General features: G+C 42.5%; 4 protein-coding genes across 4 annotated transcripts; 1 reads left to right on the plus strand and 3 right to left on the minus strand.

Moving 5' to 3' along the window:
- The first annotated feature begins 2,005 nt into the window (after positions 1-2,005).
- trim35-13 (tripartite motif containing 35-13) lies at positions 2,006-5,154 on the plus strand. Its single transcript, XM_076085829.1, has 6 exons — positions 2,006-2,425; positions 3,291-3,386; positions 3,484-3,714; positions 3,800-3,822; positions 3,926-4,044; positions 4,139-5,154. Exons 1-6 carry the CDS (start codon positions 2,024-2,026, stop codon positions 4,672-4,674), a joined length of 1,407 nt encoding a protein of 468 aa, XP_075941944.1. The 5' UTR covers positions 2,006-2,023; the 3' UTR covers positions 4,675-5,154.
- slc27a1a (solute carrier family 27 member 1a) lies at positions 4,803-12,006 on the minus strand. The gene is made up of 13 exons (XM_076085828.1): positions 11,588-12,006; positions 11,099-11,266; positions 9,805-10,199; positions 8,968-9,135; positions 8,298-8,367; positions 8,105-8,196; positions 7,892-8,001; positions 7,569-7,778; positions 7,362-7,488; positions 7,140-7,277; positions 6,794-6,958; positions 6,533-6,679; positions 4,803-5,883 (listed from the first exon to the last, which is right to left on the minus strand). The coding sequence occupies exons 2-13, from the start codon at positions 11,263-11,265 to the stop codon at positions 5,726-5,728; spliced, it is 1,947 nt and encodes a 648-aa protein (XP_075941943.1). The 5' UTR covers position 11,266; positions 11,588-12,006; the 3' UTR covers positions 4,803-5,725.
- A 327-nt stretch (positions 12,007-12,333) lies between these two features.
- Positions 12,334-13,626, minus strand: ptger1c (prostaglandin E receptor 1c (subtype EP1)). The gene is made up of 2 exons (XM_076085830.1): positions 12,739-13,626; positions 12,334-12,625 (listed from the first exon to the last, which is right to left on the minus strand). The coding sequence occupies exons 1-2, from the start codon at positions 13,624-13,626 to the stop codon at positions 12,389-12,391; spliced, it is 1,125 nt and encodes a 374-aa protein (XP_075941945.1). The 3' UTR covers positions 12,334-12,388.
- Positions 13,627-17,549: 3,923 nt separating this feature from the next.
- On the minus strand, positions 17,550-26,096 carry adgre5a (adhesion G protein-coupled receptor E5a). The gene is made up of 19 exons (XM_076085832.1): positions 25,655-26,096; positions 23,863-23,952; positions 23,446-23,616; positions 23,193-23,345; positions 22,864-23,010; positions 22,377-22,499; positions 22,179-22,222; positions 21,979-22,083; positions 21,592-21,745; positions 21,326-21,448; positions 21,023-21,213; positions 20,768-20,932; positions 20,453-20,647; positions 20,002-20,219; positions 19,833-19,893; positions 19,655-19,746; positions 19,256-19,424; positions 19,066-19,161; positions 17,550-18,553 (listed from the first exon to the last, which is right to left on the minus strand). Exons 1-19 carry the CDS (start codon positions 25,683-25,685, stop codon positions 18,512-18,514), a joined length of 2,370 nt encoding a protein of 789 aa, XP_075941947.1. The 5' UTR covers positions 25,686-26,096; the 3' UTR covers positions 17,550-18,511.
- Positions 26,097-27,522: the final 1,426 nt, after the last annotated feature.

Consider the following 27,522-nt stretch of genomic DNA (forward strand, 5'->3'; position numbering starts at 1 on the left):
CCTGTCTGCTCTACATGCCACACAACAGGCCTGCATATAAATCACAGTGTATCCCATAAAGGAGGCATTCAAGGATCATAAGGTAAGCTGGAAAAAATAAATCTATTCTATTTTAAAAAGCATTGAGCATACATTTGATACTTGAATGATCTTCAGAAAACACTGATTATTCCCAGTCATATGGGAAATAGAAAATAGAACTAGAAAAACTTCCGTTTCACAACTAAGGACTCCCTGCTATACTCCCCATGGGCTCAGTGAAATGTCTGTCAGCCTCATTATTTGTGTGTTTGCCTCTGTATTAAAGTCCTGCATGCACACACTCGCTGATGTGTGTAAACCCAAACAGCAAAGAAATCCATCTGTCTTTTCCCAATTAATTTAGTCTGACAGTTAGAAAGCTTTTTCAGTTTATTAACCTGTGACTAATGACTCATTTTAAGATGAAAAACAGCTGAAATATTTCACCAAATTAAAACAGCTACAAATTCATCTACTTTAACCAGAACAGCTTTTCAACCATGACTTTAAAGTTGCATGATGGAAATTGTTATGAAATATTTAAAACACATAAACTGACTTTAAATAAGAGAAGAAATATCATCTCTCCAGTGACATGCAGAGCCACGACCACTCTGGCAGCCTCATGTAACCAATGCATGTGTGTTAATTAGGAGGTTTAAAATGAAAAGCTCGCTATCATCGTGAGCATCGGATCAGAGTGCAATGGATTTTCTCCAAAACTCAATTTAAAAACATTCAGCGAGCACAAGACACACATGGGCTGGTGTATCTGAAACAAGCAAATCCAAGATTATAACTTAACATAATAAGTCAAATTACTGTCGTTTGTTTATTTTAAAGAAATAAGGATGAGTAAAGTTCTCAGTCAATTACCACGGACATTTGACGGGACCTAAAGAGTAATAAACTCCTCTTACCAAAACTTCCGCTCCATGCAAAGGTCAAAAACAAAAGAAAAAGTGAACTCAGGTGAACTTAATCAGCTGAATGAGGAGTGACAAAGGGTGAAAGCAAGAGTCAATCATTGTTTAAGAAAGGAAAGGAAATGAAGTCAGGTGAGGTAAGGAAGTGGAAAAACAAAAGAGAATAGGGGACTTTGCTACAGTATGCTTGCTACACATCCAGTGCACACTCTAATAAGTATACCTGCATGGTTTAAAGCTGACTGCGAATGCTAGCATAGTGTGTGTGTGAGATTTAAAAGCTACCATACAGCAAATGCGAGAGTCGGCGCAGCACTGGTCTACACAGCGTTTCTGGCAGGATAGTATTCCCTTTCTATCTCTATATATACACTCTTGCTCTATTTTTGGCACTGCAGCACTCATTCTAGTAAACTAATACCCACAACATACTTGATTACGGTCCACACAAGGTCAATTTACTGTTAAATTCTTTTGAAATGAACAAATGAACCTTTAAGACCACGCTACCGTGTGAACACCTTGTTCTAAAGTACCCTCTATTTGCTCTAAAACCCCCTAAGAAACCGTGTTTCAATTCTTAAAAAAGCTGTTGCTCGAAGCTAAACTTGACTGTGAAAATATTCCAATGGTCAGCAGGAGGACATTTCTTTACCCACATAACTTCAGTCCAAATCGGTAACTTCTGTCTATTTATCCTCGGCCTTCTTTTGGATGTTGTTTCTTCGCAAACCCTTCCATTACACTGTGACAGTTTGTTTCAACAGACTTCTCGCATAACTTAGTTATCACAGCATACCCTACTCCTCTGTCATTGTGTTAGTCAGTGTACTCTTTGCTCTGATCTGCACGGATACACTCTCCCAAATGTTAAGCCAAGTTATTTCCCCCCACCCACTCCCCTTTTGAGGTGTGTGGTGTTTATTTGAGAAGGCAGGATGTGCATGCTCAACACAGCACAGCATATCACGTGATATGCTTTTAGGAGCTGAGGCATCAACACTTATTTCTGAGGTCAAGCCGAGGTAACCTTCCAGAGACATGGGAGGAGCCTCGTCAAAGCCCCGTGAAGACAAATGGCCACCAGACGTGCTCATCTTGAGGATGACCTATCCTGTCAAGTTTGTGGACACATTCTGAGTCAGCCAGTAGTGCTGACTTGCAGACACAGATTCTGTAAAGCCTGTCTAAAAGACAGCTGGGAGACACAAGGCGGTGGGGATTCACACAGCTGTCCTCTGTGCTGGCGCCGTTCCTCCATGGATGAAATCGTGGTGGGCACTGTGCTGGAGAAGTCCTGTGAATCCTTCAAGGACTTCAGCAGGAAGAATGACCCAGAGGCTTGTAAGGAGCACGGAGAAAAGCTCACATTGTTCTGCTTGCAGGACTTGGAGCCAATCTGTGGTGTGTGTGGGAAGGCATCTGCACACACTGGCCACAGGCTCTATCCCATTGGGGAAGGTGCTCATGACTGTAAGGTAAGTTAAAGTTACGGGGGGTGGTCACCCCAGTAGTTCACTGTGGTGGCACATTCTCAATATCTTCAGTTTTACTACTGATGATAGCAGCTGGAATCAATGATGATGAAACATCTATTGAAACACCTTTTGTGTCTGTCTTTATTGACTAGTATCTAATGTCAACAATATAACAATACTCACTTTTCACTAAGACGATTCACTAAATTTGACGATCTCAATTGATTAGCTAAACATTTTGCAAATTTGCAAATTAAATCTCAAAGGCTATCCTTCATTCACCAAACCTGGACATTATTTCAACTTACAGCGTGTCAACATTTTGGCAATACTTTATAATATATTGTGTTTTTGACTTTTTCATTTCTATTTGAATACTACCTTTATGCTGCTCTAAGCCCGATATGTTGATGAGTGTGGAGGTGTTTGGCAGAGTTCATTCTAATAATAGATGTATATTTATGGTTTGCCGTTGCCACTGGGGGTCTCGAGAGGACTGAAACTTGATTCCCATGAGGTTTCTGTGACACTTCAGTTATCCTACTCATGCCCTCCTTGACCCTGTCCCGATAACATAAAATCTTGAGTACTAATGTGAAATGAATCTATTGTTGCCATATTGTGTCCCTGTCTTGATCCTAAATTGCACGAGCTCTGTATTTCTAATGTTACCAGGACATTGGATCCTTTCCTCTGGATTTGTCACATTAACTTGATGCTGCTGCTGCTGCATTGTGCAGCTTTGCGTATAATGCCGTCATGGAAGAGTATGTGGCAGCCGAAAGCCCGACATTGTGCCGACAGTTGGGCCGTGTGCCAGAGTGACCTTGTCACAAGTGTTGATGCCCTGTCACTGACTTTTTAGGAGGAACTGAAGAGTGCGCTGCTGCCTTTAAAAGAGAAGTTGCAACTGTACAAGAAGTCGAAAATGGCCTGTGAGGAAATGGCAGAACACGTCAAGGTACCGTCAGTTCCATCAGTACATAATGTTACTTTGAACGTACTAGAGGGCCAAGGTGTGAAGGCAATGATTACCCATCAATCACGTCTCTCCCCAGACCCAGGCCCAACACACCGAAGCACAGATCAGAGATGAATTTGAAGCCCTTCACCTTTACCTGAAGGAGCAGGAGGCCGCCAGACTCTCAGCTTTAAAGGCCGACGAGGCTGAGAAGAATCTAGCGGTTAACCAGAGGTTCGAAGAGATGAACGAGGAAATTACATCTCTCTCGAACACCATCAGATTAGTGGAACAGGAGATGAAATCTCAAGATATCCCATTTCTTCAGGTAGATGAGAACATGGCTTGACAGTTTGAATAACAAATTGTAACCAGAAGCGGTTTTAAGTTGTTCTCTTACATTTTGTTTTCAGAATTACAAGGAAACAATGAGGCGGTAAGTGTTTACTCAACATCTTGGATGCAGCTCAGAATATTTTCGGATAATATAGCTCTACAGACACAATTCTCAACAACTAACTGCTTAAGTATCTTTCCAGAACGTGGCGAACTTCTGTTGATCCACAAATTAATTCTGATGCTCTGATTGATGTGGCCAAGCACTTGGGCTCTCTGAAATTTAAAGTGTGGGAGAAGATGAAGAGCGTAGTTAAATACAGTGAGTCCCTCAAACATTGACGAGCCACGTTTTATCAACCGACTCTTTTCCCACCACATTAGTAACTTCTACCTGGTTTGTTTTTTCTCTAAAGATCCTGTGATTCTGGATCCAAACACAGCCGCTAGCTGCTTCATCATCTCAGAGGATCTCACAGTCGTGCAGAACTCGACCCAGATTTTCAAGCTGCCAGACAACCCAGAGCGCTTCGACGTAAGCGCCGAGATGCTGGCTGCCGAGGGCTACACCTCTGGACGCCACAGCTGGGATGTGGAGGTAAAGGACAACACCTACTGGGTGGTGGGAGTAGCCAGCGACTCCATCAACAGGAAGGGCAAGCACGTCCTGACACCAGCAGAGGGATTCTGGACTATAAGGTTCCGCAACAGAGAGCACAAGGCCTGCACGGCACCATGGGAGCCCCTGAACATGACGAAGACGCCAGAAGTGATAAGAATAGTTCTAGACATGGACAGAGGCAAGGTGACGTTTTACGACCCTAGAGAGCGACCGCCTCTCTACACCTTCACAGACGTCGTGACGCCCAGAGCCTTTCCCTACTTCTGCTCTGCCTGCAAAGAGCACCCACTGAAGGTCCTACCCACGAGGATATACTTGTCAATAGACTAGTTCACATTGGAGACACATTGCTAAACATTGTATGTGTAAAAATTACCCAATGAAAGAGATGAAGGGCTGCTCCAGCTTGATACATGTTTTTTTTTTTTTTTGAATGAATGACATGAAACACAAACAGACATGTTTTAAAATATTTAATTTGAGTTACAACTAAGAAATGTAGTCTGTGAGATCTGAAATTGTAAATAGCTCTAACACCAATATATTACTACACTGATAATATTTGTTACATAAGATGACAGTCACCTCGGGTGACTCGGCTTTGCATGATACAAAATCACGACAGTGATTTCACAATCTTTTGAGCTCCTCTCCAAGAAAAGCATAGAAACATGAAACATATCCGATATGTTTCATATAAGGCACATACAGTAACAACCTTTGTGTGTTTGCAAAAGTGTGCCGGTTTTGTTCAAACGTGAGAAGTGAGATTAGTTTTCCATTGTATTAAAAAAAAAATTAAAAAAAAAAGACTACGGTTAGTGTTTGATGTAGTAGCCATATGTAGTGCATGTTGAAGTCTGGTCTTCCCGCCTCATCCAACCACACATCAGTAACTCCATAGCTTCACACTCAAGTATTGCCTAAACCTACAAAGACTTTTATTGTCCTGCGACATATTTCATAAATGGGAATATAACCTGTAACAGAGTTTGACTTGATGCTACACCTTTCTGTCCTAAGCACATTATTGTAACAGGTATCCTATTTCAAAACGGGAGATACCCACTCTATGTGCGGTGATGCTCTAAGGCTTTTTGAGGTGTTCATTTCATAATTTAAAACAAGTTATTAAAGGGAATAAATACCCTCTTATTATGTCCTGGTGTGTTACTCAAACAGTGTTAAAACCGCATCTGTAACAATTCTCTGTGTAATTCTATGTAAGTAGTCTTCTCCACTCTGTTCCCTGTAAGGTTAAAATCCAGGCAAGGTGGTGCACCAACACTGACTGATCCTGACCCCGGCGTTTGCATACGTTATCCTCTCTACAGCGTCTCTTTAACTGAGGCCCCGCGACTGCCCTGCTACGGCCTCCCTGTCATAGAGACATTCTTCCCTCCGCTATAGCGTTGTATAGCTCCTCGTCGACTGCCTCATAACATGCAGCTCTAGTGTTCAAAAAGTAGATCTGGTCTGTGGTGAGACGTGGGTCGTATCCCTCCCTCTGCAGCCGGGTTTTCTGGATTTTAAATGTACCTATGCGGGAACGTGGAGATACATAAAATAGATTAAAACGTTTGATCAGTGATGGTTAGCATTTTTATGAACTCAGGAGGGATATCAGTTTCAGACAATCCAACTACAAAATATATGAAAAGTTGTTGCTGGTTCGGATTTACAAGAGCAAAACACCGATGTCCGAGTGCAAGTGAATGCAGCATGGGATGACACCCCCTGGACGCCACAGTTTGGTGCCAGGAACCGCGAGAGGACAACACACAGGGTTACAGCCACAGACTGTCGTCACCGAGACGTCACCCATTGATTGTGGGTTTTCTGTGCAGCCTCTCCCGGTCTTGGCTACACACAGCAACTGCTGATGGCCTTTTTTTTTTTTTCTGATAACTGTGTGTGCAGGGTTGCTAACTTCACCAGTAGAAGTACAGGACTAATCAAAACAGTGAAGCATGTTGTGATTAGTAACTCCTGTTTGATTGTATGAGTGACAGATTACGTTCACTTAATGTTTTGAGTTCAATTATCTTCATTCAGGGGCTTTTTGTGATTGTTTTGCGATCAAATCAGCAAAAAAACAAATATATATATATATATTTCTGCCACCCCATAAAGTCTCCATGCCACCCTCTTGCTACCCTATGAGTATTTCTCTAGATCTGCCACTGACCTGTGGTGTCCACATGTGGGGAGATTCGCAGGAACACGGGCCGGGCATACGAAGGAAGAGCTTGCTGGACTTTCTGCAAGAAACTGTTGCAGTCAAAACTCCCCGTGATGTCTGCAATGGCAGCCATGCCTGCCTTACCTTCCACACCTGGTATGACATGCGACGGAAATAAATGCTTGTTAAGCAGCGAGTACGGTCAAATAACAGTAATGGCCCCCAAAGTGATGTCGAAAGCAGTAAGCACACAAAGTTAACCATCACCTGGCACCACCGTGCCATACACAGCCACGTCCGTCTGACCCAGGAGACTGCTGAGCACGCCTTCCACCTCGGTGGTCGAGACGTTTTCTCCTCGCCAGCGGAACGTGTCTCCACTGCGGTCACGGAAGTACATGTAGCCCAATTCATCCATCACCAGCACGTCACCTAGGGTAGACATATGGAGGGCAAAATAATTAACTGTGGGTCAAATACCCCCTGACAAAGGATGCTTGGCATTCCGACATTGCTATTATTTTTAGTCTTTCTTTAGTTTGAACACTTAAGCACGGCAAGCTGTGTTGAGTGTTATGTACAATATAACAGCAATACAAGTTGGATTGGTAACCTGATAGATATGCTGAATCATTTTTCTTGAAGACATTGTGAGCGATCTTCTTCCTCGTAGCGTCCTGGTTAGCGTAGCCGTCAAAACGTCGTAATGGGTCCTGTTGGTTGATGCGACCCACCAGCAGTCCTGGCTCCCCTGCAAGACATGGAGTTAATACAGGAACAATCCCATACTACATCTAGAAAACACATTATTATTGTAGTATTAGGTATTAGTTACCAGGGCGGCAAGTCACACAGAGCCCCCGGCTGTCACGAACCAGCTCCATGCTGTCCTCGTCCACCCTCACCAGACGGATCGGGTACACGTTGGGGAGAATGCGACTGTTGAATCCACAGGCTCCCACCTGCAAGGAAAACAAATCCTGATAAACTCACATTCACATGTCACCAGGGAAGACACACAAGTGACACACGGACTGCTGACCTTGCCATCCATGTTGGCAATGCTGCAGTTGCACTCGGTCGCTCCATAGAACTCGCCGATCTGCTTCACCCTAAAGCGCTCCGTGAAGGCCTCCCACACACTGGGGCGCAACCCGTTTCCCACTGCCAGCCGAACTTTGTGGCCTTTTTCTGACGGCCGCACCGGCTGAGAAAGTAGGTAGCGGCAGATTTCCCCGATATACTGCACTATCTGCAACAGGAGAGCAGCGTTGTTATTGAGCCTAGTTCAGAATTCATGCTTTAGAGTTATTGATTACATTAAATATGGCAGTTGTTAATGTTTTTCCGAGCATCAGCTCTTACAGTGCAGTTGTACTTAATGCAATCTTCCCAGAAGCGGCTGGCAGAGAATTTCTTCTTCACTACCACGGTGAGGCCGTGGATCAGACATTGACCGACGCCCATGATATTACCTGGCAAGAAGAGAAAGCTAACACTTCGGTTATGCAAGCTTAAAAAGGGGGGGGGGGGGGGGGGGACTGTATTCATCAAGAGCTTGAGCCTGCAGTCATATACCTGCTGAGTGATAGAGAGGCAGGCAGTCATAGATGATGTCAACAGGACTCATGCGAAAGGCAAAGTACCCGAAAGCAGCAATTCTGTAGTAGCTGTTGTGGGAACAAAAGGAGAGGTCGTCAGGCGTCTATCATTAGCACTGCAGCAACTGTAACAACTCTGGAAAGTGCTGCTTTTGTGGTAAATGGCGTACCGACTGTGTACCACAATGGCAGCCTTGGGCAGTCCCGTGGTGCCGGAGGTGTAAATATAAAATAGGCGGTCTGCAAGAGAGAATACAAGAGAGCATTACAGTTGCACACCGGAAGTTTAAGATCCATACAGCCTTCAGTGAACCCCAAGAATATAGTCATTGTTTTCATGGGCAACACACACACACACACACACACACACACACACACACACACACACACACACACACACACACACACACACACACACACAGTTTGTTTGGTAGAGGACATGTTGGGCTCACACCTTAATGCTGACTTTATATTCTCTCATCTAAGACAGATTTACAATAGTTGAGGAATATGGTTTTATATTCAGACAGACAGAAAAATGTCAATATCTGTCGTGAATACAAAATGACTCATAACTCGGAAAGTTCTGCACAACAAAGTATTCACCCAATCACGCTCGAGTCAAGAGCAATTTCAGTTCAGAAATCAGACCCCAGAGTGACAAAAATGAATTACTGTGGACACACACACACACACACACACACTCAGAATTCAGAATAGAGCAAAAAAACGTTTTCAGCCAAACACAGTATAAGGAAATACTTTGAAGGTGGTATTTAAAGGGAAACTGCTAATGAACATACATATTAAGTCCTCTTCAGTGATAGATAAGGTACTCACCGTTCATGCCTTTGTGGGGAACACAAGGTGAAGGGGGATGTCTAGGTGAAGACGCTAAAATTGGGTCCAGAGGTTGAGCACCCAGTCGGGCCAGATGTTCTGCACTGATGTCCCCTGTGCTAAACCGCAGCATGGACTGGGCGTTGGAGGAGCTCACCTCCAACATGGCTGACATTCAGTAAGAGGACCGAGAGGGAGGCGGGAAGAGAGGACACCAGACAGGTTAGCTCATGCTCTCTAGTGTGAATAGGAACGTAAATACATAATATTATGTTTAATATTGTGAGTGAAACTAATGTAGTTATATGTTGTAACAATGCGACTTAATTAAATTGTCCTTTTTTATTATTATTTCATTTCTGAAGCCATGAGGCCTATAAAACTGACAAGTTAAAACACCACAGACCTGTGTGACAACATGAAGACAAAAGCAGAGAAAAGTGACATCTGAGGATTCAAAATAACTCAAACACTCACAGTAGATATGGTGACGTCACACACACAGAACCAACAGAATCAAATGTTAACTCATTTCATAAAGAGATGGGCATAGGAGACGTATTACTGGCAATGAGGTCAGCGCCAGCATGTCCTGCTGACCACATGACGAGCTGGAGACACGGTCATTATCACAGTCTGTGCTCCACCACTAAATGAATATTAAGAGTGTGACACCACAGGACAAAATGTTGACCACTTCCCATGATGTCACACACAAAATGTTAACCAAACGTGAGTTACATAAGAGTGAAGATACTATCCTGCGTTTTTATAATGTATCCCTCCATTGATACAGAATTAAAACCTAAATTCCCTCCTTGTGTAACACATTCTTACCATCAGCAAGCTCCGCTCCGAACACAATAGCGCGCGAGTCCGACACCCCGATGCAGTGCATGAGGGAATCGTGGCGGAGGTTGAAGTTGATGAGCGCAGCTTCCACCCCAACCTTGGCCAAGCCCAGCCAAAGAGCCACCTGCAGCGGCCTGCTTTCCATGAAGAGGGCCACCACGTCGCCCGAGACCCACCCCTGACCTCTCGCCCAGTGGGCCACCGCGTTAGACAGCTCGTCCAGCTGGGTGAACGTCCACGTTTCCCCCGTGGCCTCATAGATGAGTGCTGGTTTATTTGGGTGTCTCTTCACTGTCTGGGCGAATATGGAAGGAATGTTGCTTCCATTGCGCATGTAGCGCCACAAAGCCATCTTCACCCTCAACAGCACATAGAGGCCACTGGTGAGGGGCGGAGGAGGGAGACAAAGAGAAAAGACGTACAAGCATGATCAGGACGAGGGCTGGGCAACAAAGGTCACTTCATGTCTCGATAACGATATATATACCACGATATAGAATGTATTCTGGTGGTTCAATAATTAAATAGTCCTATATGACATAATAACCATATGGTAAACCCTATTTTTTGTATATATTCCTGTGTGAATTAAATACTTGACAAATAAAAAGTATTTTCTCATTTAATTAAGAACTTAAGTGCAAAAAGAGTATTACAGTTTCAAGTGAAATATAAGGAAAAAAATGAATAAATGTTCCCAAGTATATACTGACAATGTTTGCACACACACACACACACACACACACACACACACACACACACACACACACACACACACACACACACACACACACACACACACACACACACACACACACACACACACACACAGAGAGAGAGTAATCAGACATTAGTTCCCAAAGCAGAACTCTTTATCATTTCAAATTTTCTGATAAATTTGAGTTAGTGTGCACTTGTTTTTACGACGGTGCTCTTCGTCGATTAGTTGACTAATCGGTCATTTTGGTCAAAAAAAAGATTTCTTTTTATGCTTCTTTCATGCTGAATAACTATTTTTCCAAGAAACTTGTATTCATGCAAGTCTTTGAGGAGAGAATCAGTTCCACAGATCAGCTGATTATATAAATTGTATGAAGTATTACTGGACTACGAACTTCTTTGGTCAAGGACAGTCCTAGTTATTATCCATTTAGATGTAGTATTTATGCATCAACACATCTTGATATATGATTTCATCACTACATGATTCAACTGACCCATTATCATATTGACTTATCGATCAGAATCAGAACTACATTCGGACTGTATTTGAACTTACTTGATGTCTCTCTTGGCCGTGCGTGCTGCAATGTAGAAGTACTTCCAGCTTTTAGTGCCCAGATAAACCCCGAGGCCCGCTGCCAGACTCCAGGACCAGGACACCCCGAAGAGACGCAACAGTCCCATGGACCCCAGAGAGGCTGACACACTCGCCGCATTGTGCATTCTTGTCATGGAGGACATGGCGAGAGAGAGAGAGAGAGACCGAGCGAGATGGGCTTTTAGGGAAGAACTGGCATGAGCTGGATCCTCTGGCCTACACGGGTTTCTCTCAGGAGGTGGATATACTGGTAGTGCAGACTGGTACGCACAATAGCCTGACGTTACAAACGAACTTTTAAGATAATAGCTAAAACAGTTCGCAGGACAGGAGCAGAGATAAAGTTATCACACTTCAGCCAGCTCACATATGAGCAGTTATATACAGCCATCACTCCGGGTCACACATATCTGACGTTATTAGATCCAAGCACTGCACTCCACTTACCTACGAGTCAACAGACTGATGTCACCTTTCACCCGGTAACCCCGCCGCTCGGCACAACTTCGTAATTGTTTCCGCGGAAACTATTTAGTATTCAAATCTTCCTCCGGGATGTCGAGGGCGTAGATGATATGGCGGCGTTGTTTTTTTTTTTTTTAAGGGAAACCAGTAGTTTTGTTAAGTGTTACAACAGTTTTACAGTCGGAACAGTTTACGTCAGTGCGGCTGTAACTGACGTTAAGTAGGCTATAGGAACAGTTCACAATCAAACGGTTATTTGGATTGTCTGTCAAACGTACTTGCGCGAGTCCCGTCGGCGGAAATCTACGGTGGGGGGGGAGTTCATAACTTGTGTCCGAAATAAGCGAAAGTGACCGAGAACGGAGTGAGAGAGCAGCGAAATGCAGAAAGAGCCAGGCTATCTTCTGTTCTCCATATTGAATGGAGTCACTGCCAAAAATGAAGCACCGCCCACCCCGGGTATGAGGCTTCAAAAGCAGCTCAGCCATTCGTTAAACCCAGCGCTCGTCAGGCCGCTCTCAATTGTGATTGGGCAACACTAACCCCGCCTGATTGCCCAACCAACAGTTTTGCAGGTGGCTGCTATTGATAGTAGCACCGGCACAGACTACTAACTAAATGTTGTGAAATGTTGTGAAAGTCTCATTCCATCCCTTATTCACACAGCTGGCATGCTGACCATGGGTGCCATCAAGCCCCGTTGAAAATGACACAGCAAAGTTGACATTTTTTCACACCACACCACAAAAGTAATAATTTATTAAAAGTCTAAGAACAAAATGATCATTGCAGACTGAAAGCCTCCCTGTGTGTGTCTTCACAGGACCTAGTTTCTCTCACTGTGGGTCTCTGTGCATAAAAAGCACAACAAAGTCTGAAAAGCACTGCCTTCCTCAGTAAGATGTAAACCCAAGGGTCCAAGATCTGATTCCAGGAGGCCATGCGCAAGCCCAGAAGAATGAACCCATCTTTCTCGTAGACTGAGGTTCTTTGCTTGAACTGCAGCACAAGAATGCGGATCTATATTGAAGGAGACACACAGAATCACTCATGAGGTATAGCTGTTACTTTATCATCTAAAAAATTCTTCAAAATACCTGAACATAAAATCTGCAAACTAAAAAAGTACTCACAAGAAAGGGGCCCCAGCATACGCAGGAAACCACAGTGAGCACTGCCAGTTGTGCCATCATCTCCACATCCAGTGAACAAAACAAGGAGGTAGACGTGGACGATGCACGACGAATGCTGCGACTTGACGATTCTGCATTACCGTCGTGGCACTTCAATCTGGCCCGCAGCAATGCCAGACCACTCAGGATGTTGCAGAGTAGGGAAAAAGTGAGTGCAGTGAGGCCCAGACAGGAGAAGGCCAGAGAGAGATTGGTGTCAGCTGTAGACTGTGGATCGTGGACAGGCAAGAAACACCACGTCCCAGGAAACTGGGTAGTGTAAGTTCCCACAGCAAATAAAGGTAGAACTGCGAGCACAAGTGCAAGAGAGGACAGAAATAACACAACTCGCCACACGTGACTTAATGTGATCATAGCGGCGTGGAAAAAGGGCTGAGTGATGGCCACACAGCGCTCCACCGCCATGGCACAACCCAGCAGCAAAGGGCATAAGCCAAAAAACACCATACTTGCCCCAAAAATCTGGCAGAATTCTTTGGTGGGCTTCCCGGCCTGTATTTTATACCTCTGATCTATGTGCAGATACAAAGCAAATGCGCCTGGGATCACATGACCTGCAAGGTCAGCCAAAAGCAAAGCCACCGTCAGTAGCAGAAATGGTGCTTTGGATTGGCGGTGGAATCGCAGACGGGACTTAGCCAGGATGCCCAGAGCCGTGAGGTTGGAGATGGCGCCGAATGTCATCGTGAAGCAGGACATCCCCAAACTTGAAGATTTGATGAGCGGCCAGGTGCTGTTGCTCAGCCAGGGGCCGGGCTGCTCAGAGGAGTTGATCCTCAGGTTCTGGGCGAGGATGGACGGCGTAGAAGAGGTAGAAAATGAAGTCATGAGTATAGACGATGTCCTCATCTTCAGTGTCATCTACAGAGAATCAAAGGCAAAGATAACATACTCCCATTAGTTCAAACAAAGCCACTGATTGATACTTTGTAATGTTTTTATGTCATCCTGTTCTGCTGTCTACAAGGTGTCTGGGGTAATTAATAGACAGCAGGATAACAGAGAGGTTGAAGAAGTCTTAAATGCTAAATTATGTACTAATGAATGCTATGATACATATTTCTCTGGACCACTCAAAGACTAATTACAACAAGGGAGCTTAATTATAAGAGCTACCCAGGCAATAATATAGAGGAGCGGATGAATTTTTTTCAAGTGTCATGAAAGCTGATACACGTGAATTGCCTGCTTGGAGTACATGAATAGATGCTTCCTCACAAATGCAAACTTCAGAAAGCATGACTGTTCATGGAAAATGCACATGAAGCATCGGTCTCCAGCAGTGGGTTTATTAATGCTGTGTGTCATATTTGTAGGGTATTTTTAACTCAGCTGACTGTCACAGAGGGTGGAAAGATTCGTAGCGAGACACATGACAACGGACTCAGACCAGGTTTAAATACAAAACAAACTGTGCAGCCAAGTGGATGCACTGAGGAGAGGATTATGAAACAAACTTGGTGCGGAAATGTAGGGAACTTTCGCAATTTTTTCTTCGGTTTGCACAACAGGCTCCCAGAGCAGACATTGTTTCTGTTTCACAAACTGTTCTTCTTTTGCCACATTTATTTCCACTCCTCAGATCTCCCACCTGCCATACACCTACTGTCCATATTTATCTCTTGCTCCTGCTCCACAACTTCTCGCTTGGCTGGTTCCCTAACTCATTATTCCATTATTTTGGTTTTGGCTGAACTGTCATGATGCCATCAGTGTGCATCAGTTTGTCTATGTTGGAAAGAGAGAGCTTGGGGTTTCTAAAATGTATGAATCATAATAACGTTCAATCACTGATCACCATTTAAGATGCTTTGAACCAAACCTAAAGAGAAACTAAACTTGCGGATGATTTTAAACAGCAAACTGTGGCAACAACAGTCTTGTATTTGTTTTGCCACTTGATTGTTGATATCATTAAGCTTCAACCAGCAGGATGTGCTGATGTGCATTAGCAATTTTCAACCTATTGTCATACATCATGCATCATATATTTGATATTTGTTCCAGGTTAATTGATTCTCCCTCTTCGGATGCAGCCTTTTCACAGAGGCACTGCAATAATGAGCACAGACTTTCTTAGTAGGTACGTGGATAGACATCTCAGAAGAGCCCTCCAGTGAGCGGACATGTCTTTATATAAGTAAACAACAAGGAAGTCAAAACTGCAGCTAAAATCAATCTGGTCCTTTTACATCTTCTGGTAAGACAGCATCCTTTGAATCTGGAAACATGTCTGCTTTGTCAGCACCAGTCTACACCAGTGACTCACAGCTGATCAAGCTGTCAATTTGTTTTTATCATCTTTCTTTAAAAACAATGTACAAACCAAAGAGCTGGCGGTGGAGCTGGTACAGGGGTGGATTTCCCCCTGTACCAGTGAACATCCAGGGAATAGACCTTGAGATGGTGAGATCCTATAAGTACCTGGGTGTTCACTTGAATAATAAACTGGACTGGACAGACAACACAAATGCACTCTATATAAAGGGACAGAGCAGACTCTGTCTGCTGAGGAGACTCAGGTCTTTCCGAGTGCAGGGAGCACTCCTGAGGACCTTTTTTGACTCTGTGGTGGCAACAGCCATCTTTTATGGAGTGGTTTGCTGGGGCAGGAAGAGACTAAACTGGTAAAGAAGGCCAGCAGTGTCCTCGGATGCCCACTGGATCCAGTGGAAGCGGTGGGAGAGAGGAGAATGATGGCCAAGCTATCATCCCTGATGGATAACACCTCTCACCCCATTCAGGACACACTAACAGCAGCGAGCCGGCTGCTTCACCCGCAGTGTTTGAAGGAGAGATACCGCAGGTCCTTCCTTCCTGCCGCTGTTAGAGTGCACAACCAACACTGCTCTAAATAGACCACACGTACCATATAAAAACCCAGAAAATGACTCATTCATTCATTCATGTGCAATATCAATGTACATATGTGCAATAAAGATACTTTGCAATACAAACTCTTCACACTTCTTACCTCATACGTGCAATAATGTGTATTATATTGTATTTTTTAGCTTCTTTTTTTCTTTTTTTTGATTTATTATACCTTTACTGTTTGACTATTTATGTACTTGTTTTGCTTTTATTCTCTTGTTTTGTTTTTGACTGATGTCTCTTGTTACACTGTGCACTTTGCTGCTGTAATCCTGCACATTTCCCTGCTGTGGGACTAATAAAGGATTATCTTATTTTACCGCTCTCTTACTTCATCAATAGTCAGTGAACCCACTGAGAGAAGTGTTTTTCCTGTAACGTGTGAGGAAACTACAGAGGAACTTGATTTAAAGGAATCCAGGGGTTGCATTGAGGATTGGAAGGGTGTCATAACAACAGAAAATTGTCTCGGCGACCGTGATATACTATATTATGGATACTGTATCTCTTCTAAAACACCTAGGCTGCTGCTCTTGTTTAATTCTTATTTTACTGTGTTCTTTTAAACAGAACAAAACATGTATCAACAACCCAGCTGACCCCGGGGCCGTGCTCCTTCTGCATTACGCATGTCTCAAATAAAGCTTTCAAGATGTCCGAATCTCTCTTGGAATGCCCACAGCTCTCACTGATAATGAAAGGGGATTAAATAGATGAAATAAAGGACGAATCCAACAGCTTTCTCAAAGATCTAATTTGCCACCAGAAAATTATTTGATAAGTATCATATCTATGAAGTAAATTACCATGAAATGGTTATGAATAATAAATTAAACTTACCGTCAGTGAACTCCGGATGAACACGGGATTATTTGGGACGGCTCAGAGTAAATGAGAGAGGACGAATATATGTCTCTCTTGTCCGCAGAGCTGCCCGACTTGCCACGTTCAGTACTAATCACTATTGTTCACAATCATCTACTCTCGTTCTCCTCCCTTCCTTTTCCCCTGCCTCTCTGACAGATTTTCTTTCTCCCAGGTCCGGCTTTCTCTCTCTCCAGAGGTTTGGAAGCTATTCTATATCTACATGCTGGATCTGCATTTTCCATGCTCTTTCCCCCTCTGGATGTGGACCTTCCATCTTCTCTGCTGGATTTCTTTGTACCAGAGAGGGATCTCAGGAATCAATTTCATTTTGTAGTATTGATCCAGTGCTAGCTGAATAATTCAACAGTGAAAATAAAGTCAGGTATCTGTAATCCTCAATGATGATTCCATTTCCCTCAAAGCAGAAAGAGTTTGTTAATCAGCTACTTATCCCCTATTTCGGTCCCATAAACATACAGTAAGCACAGAGACGGACATGAAAGGAGTTTGAAAGAGCATGACAATCATCATCAGGAGTGACTCTACCGAGGTTTGCAAATGTTAAAGAGGGAATACTCTAAAATAGTATACAGTTCAATGTGTTTTCACCACTCCTTAAGGTTTGTTTACTCCTTTAAATTCAGTTTAGTTTAGTTGTTTTTGAGACCATCATGTCTGTATCACACACAAACGGAAAGGAGATAATCTTCTGTTTCCTCTGTATGTATAACTGTCTCGAGCTTTTTAAGTCAATCAGCGAGATACGCGTTTCCGTAGTGAGCAAGTGTAAGAGTGTCAGATATGAAGGTGGAAATGAAGATAACATCTTTGCATGAGTTTGGTAATGACTTTCTCTTTGCCCTTGTTGCCATTTCTGCTAAATCTCGGCTCTGATGTGAAGAACTATAAAGTAAAAGATGTATTTTTCCTTTAGATGCTCAAAACTAATTTATTCTATATTTTAAATAAAGTAATTCAAGGCCAGTGGTAGGAAGACCATCACACGGATCTCTTAAATCATCAACGCATTTATTCAATTTAAAGCTTCCAGGAGATGCATGAAAAGTATGAAAACACATTCAAATAATTAAGATCGCGAACGACAGGAAATGTAAATAGGAAATACGGAAGCTAAGATTCTTATTTTGACCAAACATCAAACAGAAAGTTCAAAATTGAGCTAAAGCCAGTGCTTACAACAGTACTAATATTCTTATAGACAATAATAACAAAAGTCATCTTTAAACATTCAAGTTTTGAAACTGGGTAACTAAAAAAAACAACTTTGATATAATACATTTAACTTGTTACAGCATGTTGATTGGCGCAGGAAAGCAGTCACTTACTGTATTACATACTGAATCGCCCAGCAATATATACACAAATATAATCTACTTTAAAAAAAGATCTATTTCTGTCACATATTTGTCCTTTTTGTTGGTCATATTAAGATAATATTGATTTAAATAAGTTCTACAGAAAAAAAGTGCTTGTCTCAGAAACATCTTTCAGATTGTCTTTGCGGGTTTAATTAAGTACCTGGATGACACGAAAAGCCTATTACATGTACCTGATAAAACAGGTCTTCAAAACATTATCTATCACCATTTTTATGAAAAAAACAGACTTTTCTTTAAACAAAATATTAATTAAATATAAAACAAATATTGACATGAAAGTAAAGCACACTATGTGCTTTACTCAAGGGTTAGCTTAACAACTGTCGAATGTCCTTTCTCATTTTGAAGGAAATCCCTAAATTGTATACAATCAACTGTTCCATTTTAAATAGCTACAAATACAAAGACCAACTCAATAACAAAAAAGGTAAAGAGAATGTAAAGAAGGATACTATTTACAACATTTTGCAGTGAAGCAAACCGGTGCATTGACCCCAAATGGCAGGGCAGTAGTTGGCTGCATGTCTTCAGGAAATAGATCAGAATTTGCTCCTGCGTCACTTTGTAGCGGCTCAGATGCGAGACTCTCCCGTGTCCTGGTTGCTCTTTGATGCCTGAGGACCGCAGACAGAGAAGCAAGCCCATCAGTCACGACAGACACATTCAGTATTCTTTCATTATCAGGCTGTACTCTGACACACTTCACTTCACATCTCCTACAATACCTCATCATCTTCAAACCCCGAAAGAATAAAAAGTGTTTGCTTTTGGAGGGTTTCCAAATTAAACTTCCAATAACTGAAGCACATTAAGTCTCCTCAGCAATCTAATTACAGATGACATGTTAAACTATGCTGTGTTTCCACGTGTATACTTGATGTTTGTTTTGCTTGGTCAGTGAACGATTAAGGTATTTGTTATTGGGCAATAAGTAAATACAATTATTTTTCTTTAGATACGATGTTTTATGAAAATAGATATGGTGGCTAAATAAAGGTATCATACTGCATCTCATTTGATTCAGCACATTGCTATGCTGCATTCTCATGAAATGAGTGACAACTGCACAAGTATTGGAGAAAACCTGAATCAGAGACGCTGTGGTGAAATATTAATAACTGCTTACTGGTGCTTTGCTGGTGTGCGAGTAGCTGATGTTTGAGTAACTCTTCTTCCAAGGAGCACAGCATTTGGACAGGATGTGTCCATATTCTTCCCTCACCTAAATACAAGAACAATAATTGAGTTTTGACACCAGGAAAAACAAAAAGGCAGCAGAGCTTGTTCTTTTATTTTTGACAGGAGCTTTAACCCACCTGTTTGGAAAACAGGCAGTGCATGACAAAAAGCATAACCCCCTGAAAGCTGCCAAAGATAGTGAACAGGTAGGACATGACTATTGTCCCCTCCTCAAACTGGAAACAACCAAAGATCCACATGGTGCCCAACAAAGTCAGCTGAGCCACTGCAGTAATGGTGAACGCCCTGCAGGAGGCAACAAAGACACACACAGCTCTTAACTGAGGCACTTTAAACCAGAAATAACTTTAAACTTTTTTCAGGGAAGAATAGAATAATGTATTTATTTCTCTTTAGTTGGAGAGGCAGTAATATAGCAAATGTGCAGCTCCACATGTCAAATACATGCTTTCATATTCACACACATACACCTCTTATGTGGGCCTGATTGTTGTATGTAGTTTGTGCTGACTCACTTTATTTTCTGCAGATTGTCAAAGTCAGGGTTTAAACTTGAGAACTTCTGTGCCAACTTCCACACAGTGATGAGAAAGAAGAAAATGTTTACCTGAAAGGTAAACATATGATGAGTTGTTGTTGTTTTTTTTGTTAATTTTCAAGATTATTTTCAATTGAACAATTTCCTATACTCACAACGATGATGATGCAGGCAGGGCCAAAGAAACCCCAAATTAATTCCAGGTTCAACCAACAACTGCAATGGAAATTGAGAGTTTATTGAGCAGAATATATGTCAACATAACCTGGGAATCAGGAATAAATTAAAGATAAAACAAGATCAGCATCAGTGGGGGGAACTTACTGTTTCTTGGTGCCATATCCCTCGGCGTTAGCTAAGGCAGAGATACCGACAATAACAGCTGGGACTCCATAGCCACCTGCCAGCATGTAGAGGGTTTTGAAGTTGGTGTTAAAGACCAGGACTACCATCCTGAAGAGCTGTATGCCCTCCAGACACATCCAGCAAAATGCTGCCAGATAGAAGAAATGTAGCAGCCCTGCTACCACTGCACAGCCAACCTAATGCAGTGGGGAGAGAGACGAGGATCACGATGACAGCAGTGAAAAAAGGGGACAAAGGATGCTGCGACATGGGGAGAAAGTAATGGGGAGGAACTATTTGCTGAATAGTTGTTTATAAGTCTACAGGACCCACATAAATCATTCAGTAGCTCTGCTCTTTCTTAGAAACTATTCCGCTGCTGTATTTCGACTGTATTTTTGACTGTGCGAGCTGTTACAGAAGTATTTACCCGGCTCTCCGTACGAGAGATGCCTGCGAGGAAGATAACGGTGGCAATGAAGAGGCAGATGCAGAGGTGCAGGTGGATGGTGGTTCTTGGGCTTTTGATGGATCGGATCAACGAGAACGTCAGGATGCAGATGAACAGGCAAATTAGGGAAAGGGCCAGACCCACCCATGTGATCAGCTGCAGTTCAAACTTGTCCTGTTGAGAGAGATGGTTTTACATTACAGTAGAGACACAAACAGACTTAAGTTTCAACTAGAGACTCTGACCTATAAGCGTCCCGATTTGCTATGTGTCATTATGTATGAGAGTTTTCACCTCTATGTCATAGAGCGCCATGAGCACAGCAAAGCTGCTCAGATGGTTGCAGGAACACACAGTGTATTTAGGCTCGGACTCCACCACTGTGCAGCCACGAGGAGACCAGGACCCTCCTTCCTCCGAGGAGTCCCAGAACACACAGGTGTGGTTGTTTTTATCTGTCTGTGAAGCAGAAGAGAAAATGACCATCACACAAGTAATATTTTCCCTCAGGAGACAGATTAATATCCTAAATGGCAAACTAGGCGCTACCTGTTTGAGGTGGTAGAAAGTCAATCTGACTGGCTCTTTGAGGTGGCTTGTGTTTCTGTTACTGACAGAGGCAGTCACGACTTTAGAGTTGAGCTCAAAGCCTTGGTTCGCTTGTGGTTTCATCCCAGTGAAGAAGCCATCGGCAGAGTCCTCCAGGTTTGCATAGCTCAGCAAGGACACTGTTGTAAAGCCTTTCACAATCATAGCAGGAGAACACCAGATATTAGTGGACATTCATCACATTTTGTCTACATCCTGATGAAAGTGGTCCCCCAACGTGTTGCTCATAGGTATGATCATTACCAGGGTAATAGGAAGGATCTCCAGCAGCGGTCTCCAACTGGATGTCCAGCCGAGCTTGCTTCGATGATAAAGTCACAGCTCCCTTGGGTAAGTCTTCCCCTTTCTCTACCAGCAGCTCCAGCTCTGCACCCAAGTAGATAAATGTTCATCAACATGAATTGCTTGTCTGGTAATACTGTAGATGACCTCAGAAGAAGAGAAATCTACCAGCTTTTGAAACAAACGTTCCATCAGAAGACGCTTTTATGAATATATTGCCTTTGTACCTGTGTGAGTGGAGGATCTTTTTGTCCCGGGGGGCTTAATGAAAGCTGCTATGAGCTTCAGAGTGTTCTCCACCAGGTTCAGAAAGGTGGAGACTTTCCTGTTATCATTGAAAGCTCCACCGGACAAGAGCTTGTCGATGACAGACAACAGTCTCTACAGCCACAGGAGAGGAGGGGGAGGGGGAGCGACATGAGCATGAGCAGGGGAAAAACAGGAGACAGAAGTCAGTCAGAGGCAGACATTCAGGCTGCATACCACCTCAGGTCAACATAAACAGTCTGCATAGACATGGGAACTCCATGTGACAAAGATTGAAGGGGGAAAAACTGAAGGCTTTTTTTTTGCATAATCAAATTGCATTTCAATTCATTTATGTACAGAAATACCTTCAGTATGTCCTCTCCATCCAGCTCTGTCGGATTCTCACTTTCTGTAAGGTTCAGACAGCTTTTCTCCAACTGCATCATGAGATCATGGGCATCGGGAAACTTCTAGGAAAGCAATTTGGGGAGAACGAAACGAAAGTATGAGGCAAAAGTCATTTAAATATATATTGAGCTGTGATTTGTTTCTGGTGTGGCTTTACCTCTTGCAGATTGTTCATAACTTTGAATACATCACAGTTTAACGCTGAGGAAACAGGAAGTTTTGTTTCATTACAATGTGCTCGCCGATGACTGTAACTTTCACACAGGACATGAAAACGTTCTGTTTCTATATTTACAGAGCAAACAGCGGTTCAGTGATGGATGTTGGAAAAAGTGGAGTGCTGCAGCGGTCTTACCCGTGCAGCGAGACCCTTTGTTGCCATAGTTAGTGAACCCTGCGTGGCATGCGCAGTAATGGCCGCTGGCTCCACGGTGGCAGGTTCCATTTTCGCAGATTGTCCTATCGATCATACATATGTCTAAAATGGAAACAAATCAGGGAGAGGAAAAAGTGTGTTTCAGCCGGTGCTAAATATCCTGGTCCACCTGGACGTTCATATCCAAAATGGTGCTTGATAGGTTTAAAGATAATGCTTAGAAATCACAAAGCAGCCCAGACAGAACCAAAACACAGAACAGCCAATCACTAAATCAATCAACTTAGAAGTCAGTACTAAAATCAATTATCTAAACTTTATTTTCTTGAAAGACCACTGTGCAAACATCATTTGATAAAACAACACGCAGAGTTACATCTGGATCAAATTAACTTCTTTAGTCGTTTTTTTAAAAACAAAGTGAGACTCATTATTGTATTTTGAGGACTCACGTCATAGCCCTCACCTTCACATTGCTCCTGACTGCCAGAGAAGTTAGATCTGCCAGATTGTAGTCCAAAGCCAGCGTTACAGACACAGTGAAAACTGCCTGGTGTGTTGACGCATGCTGCATTTTGTCCACAAATATCTCCCTCTTGACATTCATTAATATCTACATGAGCAGGAAGAAGACATCTTAGAATAACTGAGGAAGGAAACGATCACTGAACCACCACTCTTTTCTTTATCGTAAGCAGATAAAGAGACCATCATATCCCTGCAGTCACATCAAGAGAGAACAATTATACTTACAGGTCATAAACCTACCACAGGATTATCTCATAAGTCGCTCACCTTTGCATGTAACGTTGTCACCGTGGACAAAGCGTTCCATTCCAGTAGTGGAAATGAATCCATTATCACAAATGCAGGAATAATGTGGAATTGCGTTGAAACATTTGGCATTAAGTCCACAGATGTCTTTGTCTTCAAAGCACTCATTGATGTCTTAAAGCAAAAGATCGGGACAGGACTTTAATACTTCGATGACGACTGCAGCAGCAAAACTTTCTCTGCTGACATGGATTCAATGTACACGATGACCCACCTTTACATGTTGCTGATGTTCCAGCGGAAAAATTCAAAGCGCCTGTTGATGATGAGAAGCCATCATCACATCGGCAGTAGAAGCTGCCCATCGTGTTGTGACAGGCCGTGTCCTCTCCACATGGCCCGACATCGTCAGGATAGTCCGGATCAACTTCACATTCATCAATATCTTAATTAAGGAAGCATGAATGTCAGAAAAATGGATGCAAATTAGACTCTTTTCCCTAAATCAAGTTAGGTAATAATACATTTCAAATGCAATTTGTATACGTTATTTTATATCTGAATGCATCATTTAGCAAAACATGTCATATATTTCCAGTTTCTAACTTCTATATGCAAAGATGAGAAAAAACGCACACATGCCACAACATGGCTGTTTGGTTTATGTATGAAATAAGTCTGTTTGTCATACCCGTGCATGTATTCTCCACACCATTAAATCCCTCACGGCAGCCTGGATTCAACAGATCAGACTGACCCATGATGAGGCAGAGGTACAGAGCTGAAAAGCAAGCAAGCGACTGTCAGTCAAGTTTAACACTTTCTCAGCATGAAAGCAACATCCACCTTGGGACCCATGCTTAATCTACACTAACCACTTTTTAAAAATCATTCTAAGATTTTCCTGTGTGGCTACAGCAGCATTGAGGACCAGTTTGACCGCATACATAACACCAGAAATGTTCAGAGATTTAAAAATGCTATGCAGTAAAGGTAGATTCCCGCATGTTCTACCCTCATTTCCTCAGATTGTTCTAACAGCATCTGCAGAACTCTGCTTCCTACGTATGAGGAAACATCAGCCGTCGTGGCACAAGCGCAAAAAAAAAAAGCAATACATCCTCAAACTGCTCGAGTGCATGCAGAGTCAGTCCTCTGTGGTCGCTTAAATGACGCCAGATGGGTGTAATGTGCACTCAGCATATGGAAACAGGAAGAAACAGGAAGAAACGGTCCAGTTACCCCCATTATCAGCTTAAACAATGAATTCAGTATAATTATCAAAAGGAGCAGTTAGTTAATTGTTAATTAACGGGCCAGTTTGTTCAAATCACATAGAGGACTGCAACAACACTAATAAATTGGAGTTGAATACTATTTTGTACTTGAAAACACTCTCTGTGAACATTTACACTATTTGTTTTACCTTTGGAAGAAAATAGTTGACAGTAAAAACCGTTGGATGGATACAGTAGATATTGGGGGTAAGTTTTGAGGAGATTTACAGTGTTTTGAGATACCATTTAGTTTCTCTCTGGGCAGCTGATAATCATAACGATTGCATTCATATCCAGGTAACAGGAGCTTATAATTTGAGTTTATAATAAACAGGCTGGCTAAGACTGTTGTTATGATATTATGAAGTGATTTAGTGGTTTGCAGAAGTTGTCATCTCTCAATGTTGTGCTGTCTCATGGCAACACACAGAGTTTCTTCCTGTGTGACTGTGGGCGCTGTGCGGTGAGCTCATAGTGTATAAATATCACTATAAAAGCAGAAGAACAGAGGTCCTCTGTGCAGTGGGACCCAGATAGTGAGTTGTTTGAAGAAAAGCTGCTATGTTCAGCATCACTCTCCTTGCTTTTCTCCTAATTCATTCGGGCTCTTTCCCACACTGGGCTTCAGGCTCTGACTGCTGCAGAGAAGCTCACATTAATGAAGAACTGTGGCAGTTTGACTTTCTCACTATTTGAATTTCTGCCAGGGAGACTTGGCAGATTTGATCTCAGCGGAAAGTTGTTAAATACAGTAAAAACATGGAATTTAGAAATAAACATTACGGTATAAAATTGTTTTAATTGTGTCTGTTAAAGTCATTTACTTTACACATTTTTGTTTTGATCATGTGATTATTTTTTTCTGTCAAGCACTTTGGTCAACACCTGTTTTTGTAAATGTGCTCTATAAACAAATTTGACTTGACTATTATTATACAGTCATTTACTTGATCAACTTTTTAAAAGGTATACGTTTAATTACATTATACAGTGTGTTAAAACGTGTCACACAACATCATTTTTTCTTGTCTAAAATTTAATTTGAACAGAAAACATACACAGATATATACAGATATATTCTTTAAGGTTTTCAGGCAACTGCAGCCAGTTAGTTTCCCTCTTTGGGTCCCAGAACATTTTCAAACTTTCTCAACAGATGATTTTCCATCCCAACTACCGGGCAAACGGATGACAGATGTGACTCACCCAGTATCAGGAGCTTCCACCTGCCCGCCATGGTGAAGACGGTCCAGATATATAAGGAAAGTAAAAACAACCCAAACTGGGCACCTCTACATAGAGATCGCACAGTTTAGTCCTCTTCTCTTTTCTTTTCTTTTTTCAAAGTTGCCCCACTTGTTTCTGTAACTTTACAATGTAAAGGAGGGAAAAAAAAAGAGCATCAACCAGTCAAGCTGATGGACGTGGAAAAAGTCTGGACAGTATATGCTGATACCAGCATATATAAATATATCTAAAAATACTGGAATCAGTAGTCTCTCATCTCATACAATGACCTCTCCTCCGTCTCTTTCTCTCTTTTGAATCATCATCTGCTCTCACTAATGAGGTGACATGCTGAGATGACTACTGGGGAGGGGTTTCTCTCTCTCTCTCTCTCTCTCTGTCTCTCTGTCTCTCTCTCTCTCTCTCTGAATCACATCTCTGACACAGAGGTTGGTTGAGGAGTGCAGCCAGAAGTTACTGAAAAGTAACTCCTGCTCTTGTTGGGGTGGGGTGATAGTGAGAGGAAATGACAATGCCAGCTCACTCTACTCTACTTCCATGATAATGTTACTTTACAGTGTTTTTGCAAAGGTAATTTATCTCTCCCTCTGTATTGCTCATGTCTCTGTATATTCCCCCTCTGTTGGAGTCTGAGGTTAGGGGAGCGACAGGGGGTCAAGAGGAGTTTATGAGACTCATTGTCCAGCTGGTGGGCATAAGCTCCCATGAGTTTTAGCACACAGCCTGAAAACTATGGCGATGACATATATATATATAGCTTTTGCCTCTGAGTGCGTCTGTTTGAGACAATGTAACAATGGTCACAATGTTGAGCTTCATTTGGAACAAGTGAATTTATATATATTTATAATATGTAATTTCCCACTCCCTGAGGGCAGACATGCTGCACTTATTTTCAGTATAAGAGAAAGAAGCAGCAAATGTAGGTCATAGATTAATATGAACTGAAGAACAACATAAAATAGATCAAACTGCTAAAAAACATGATCTTTATCATAAGTTTCACAAGGTGCCTGTCAAATGAAAGTTGTCAGTAAGAGGAAATACAACTCTGAGAAACCTGCAGGAAGGGACATAATGTTCTTTTCTTTATCACACATCTTTTGATGTTCACTCCGTCTGTGTCACAAAGTGACACCCCTGTTGCACACGACTTAACTTAGGCACACTAAGCTGTACTGTCTTGAGTATGAACAAAAAAAAAACCCCCGGGGGAAATGCTATAAGCGTTCATAAGAGCAACCTCATGGAACAAAACAAATTGTTGAATTTTCGGGCATTTTTCTCGTTTCCAGCTCGCAGTGGCGAGGTCATTTTCAGGTCTGGACACACTGTCCCAGGACTCACTGACAGGCGGGGTGATTATTGCCTTATTTCACACTCTTAAACAATGGGGTGGGCTTTGTGGGGGTAGGAAAATGGAGGTGACAGACAGCGGGCCTTTAGGGACTGGCGGTGTACTACTGTGTAACTGTGAGCATGCTCACAGTTAGACCTTGAAATGTACTGCCAGTAGCATGACCTAGAACTCCCCCCCGCCCCTGCCTTTAAATAGGCCGATCGTGTATATGTGCTCTAAATGTGAATCTATTTTTACAAAAATGCGTTCCACTGGTGGCTTCTGGTGCTCACTCCATCTGTATGAATAATCAAATAAACAGCAGTAAATCTAATATTTAATTATGCTCACATTCGACACATAAAACAACATTGGTGACGGTGTGGTTGTGGCCAACAATATGTGACACTTTTGATCATGTAATTTAGCTTTTATTCCAACAGCTCGGCCTCTGAGTAGTTGCACTGTAGCCTATATGGTTGAGTCT

This window comes from Anarhichas minor, unplaced genomic scaffold (assembly GCF_050575085.1).
Source record: "Anarhichas minor isolate MPS153535 unplaced genomic scaffold, ASM5057508v1 ptg000007l, whole genome shotgun sequence".
Lineage (NCBI taxonomy): Eukaryota > Metazoa > Chordata > Actinopteri > Perciformes > Anarhichadidae > Anarhichas > Anarhichas minor.

What these genes read in the sequence shown, in the direction of transcription:
- trim35-13 (XM_076085829.1), top strand. Translation starts at nt 2,024, where the DNA reads ATGGCCACCAGACGTGCTCATCTTGAGGATGACCTATCCTGTCAAGTT. An exon ending in AAGGTGCTCATGACTGTAAG is followed by an intron (nt 2,426 to 3,290) that starts GTAAGTTAAAGT and finishes CTGACTTTTTAG; the next exon opens with GAGGAACTGAAGAGTGCGCT. An exon ending in TACAAGGAAACAATGAGGCG is followed by an intron (nt 3,823 to 3,925) that starts GTAAGTGTTTAC and finishes GTATCTTTCCAG; the next exon opens with AACGTGGCGAACTTCTGTTG.
- ptger1c (XM_076085830.1), bottom strand. Translation starts at nt 13,626, where the DNA reads ATGACTTCATTTTCTACCTCTTCTACGCCGTCCATCCTCGCCCAGAAC. An exon ending in TATGCTGGGGCCCCTTTCTT is followed by an intron (nt 12,626 to 12,738) that starts GTGAGTACTTTT and finishes CCTTCAATATAG; the next exon opens with ATCCGCATTCTTGTGCTGCA.
- adgre5a (XM_076085832.1), bottom strand. Translation starts at nt 25,685, where the DNA reads ATGGCGGGCAGGTGGAAGCTCCTGATACTGG. An exon ending in CTTTCTACCACCTCAAACAG is followed by an intron (nt 20,933 to 21,022) that starts GTAGCGCCTAGT and finishes TCTGCTTCACAG; the next exon opens with ACAGATAAAAACAACCACAC. An exon ending in ACTGCCTGTTTTCCAAACAG is followed by an intron (nt 19,162 to 19,255) that starts GTGGGTTAAAGC and finishes TCTTGTATTTAG; the next exon opens with GTGAGGGAAGAATATGGACA.
- slc27a1a (XM_076085828.1), bottom strand. Translation starts at nt 11,265, where the DNA reads ATGCACAATGCGGCGAGTGTGTCAGCCTCTCTGGGGTCCATGGGACTG. An exon ending in ACGGCCAAGAGAGACATCAA is followed by an intron (nt 10,200 to 11,098) that starts GTAAGTTCAAAT and finishes GCCCCTCACCAG; the next exon opens with TGGCCTCTATGTGCTGTTGA. An exon ending in GCCTCTCTATCACTCAGCAG is followed by an intron (nt 8,002 to 8,104) that starts GTATATGACTGC and finishes TCTTCTTGCCAG; the next exon opens with GTAATATCATGGGCGTCGGT.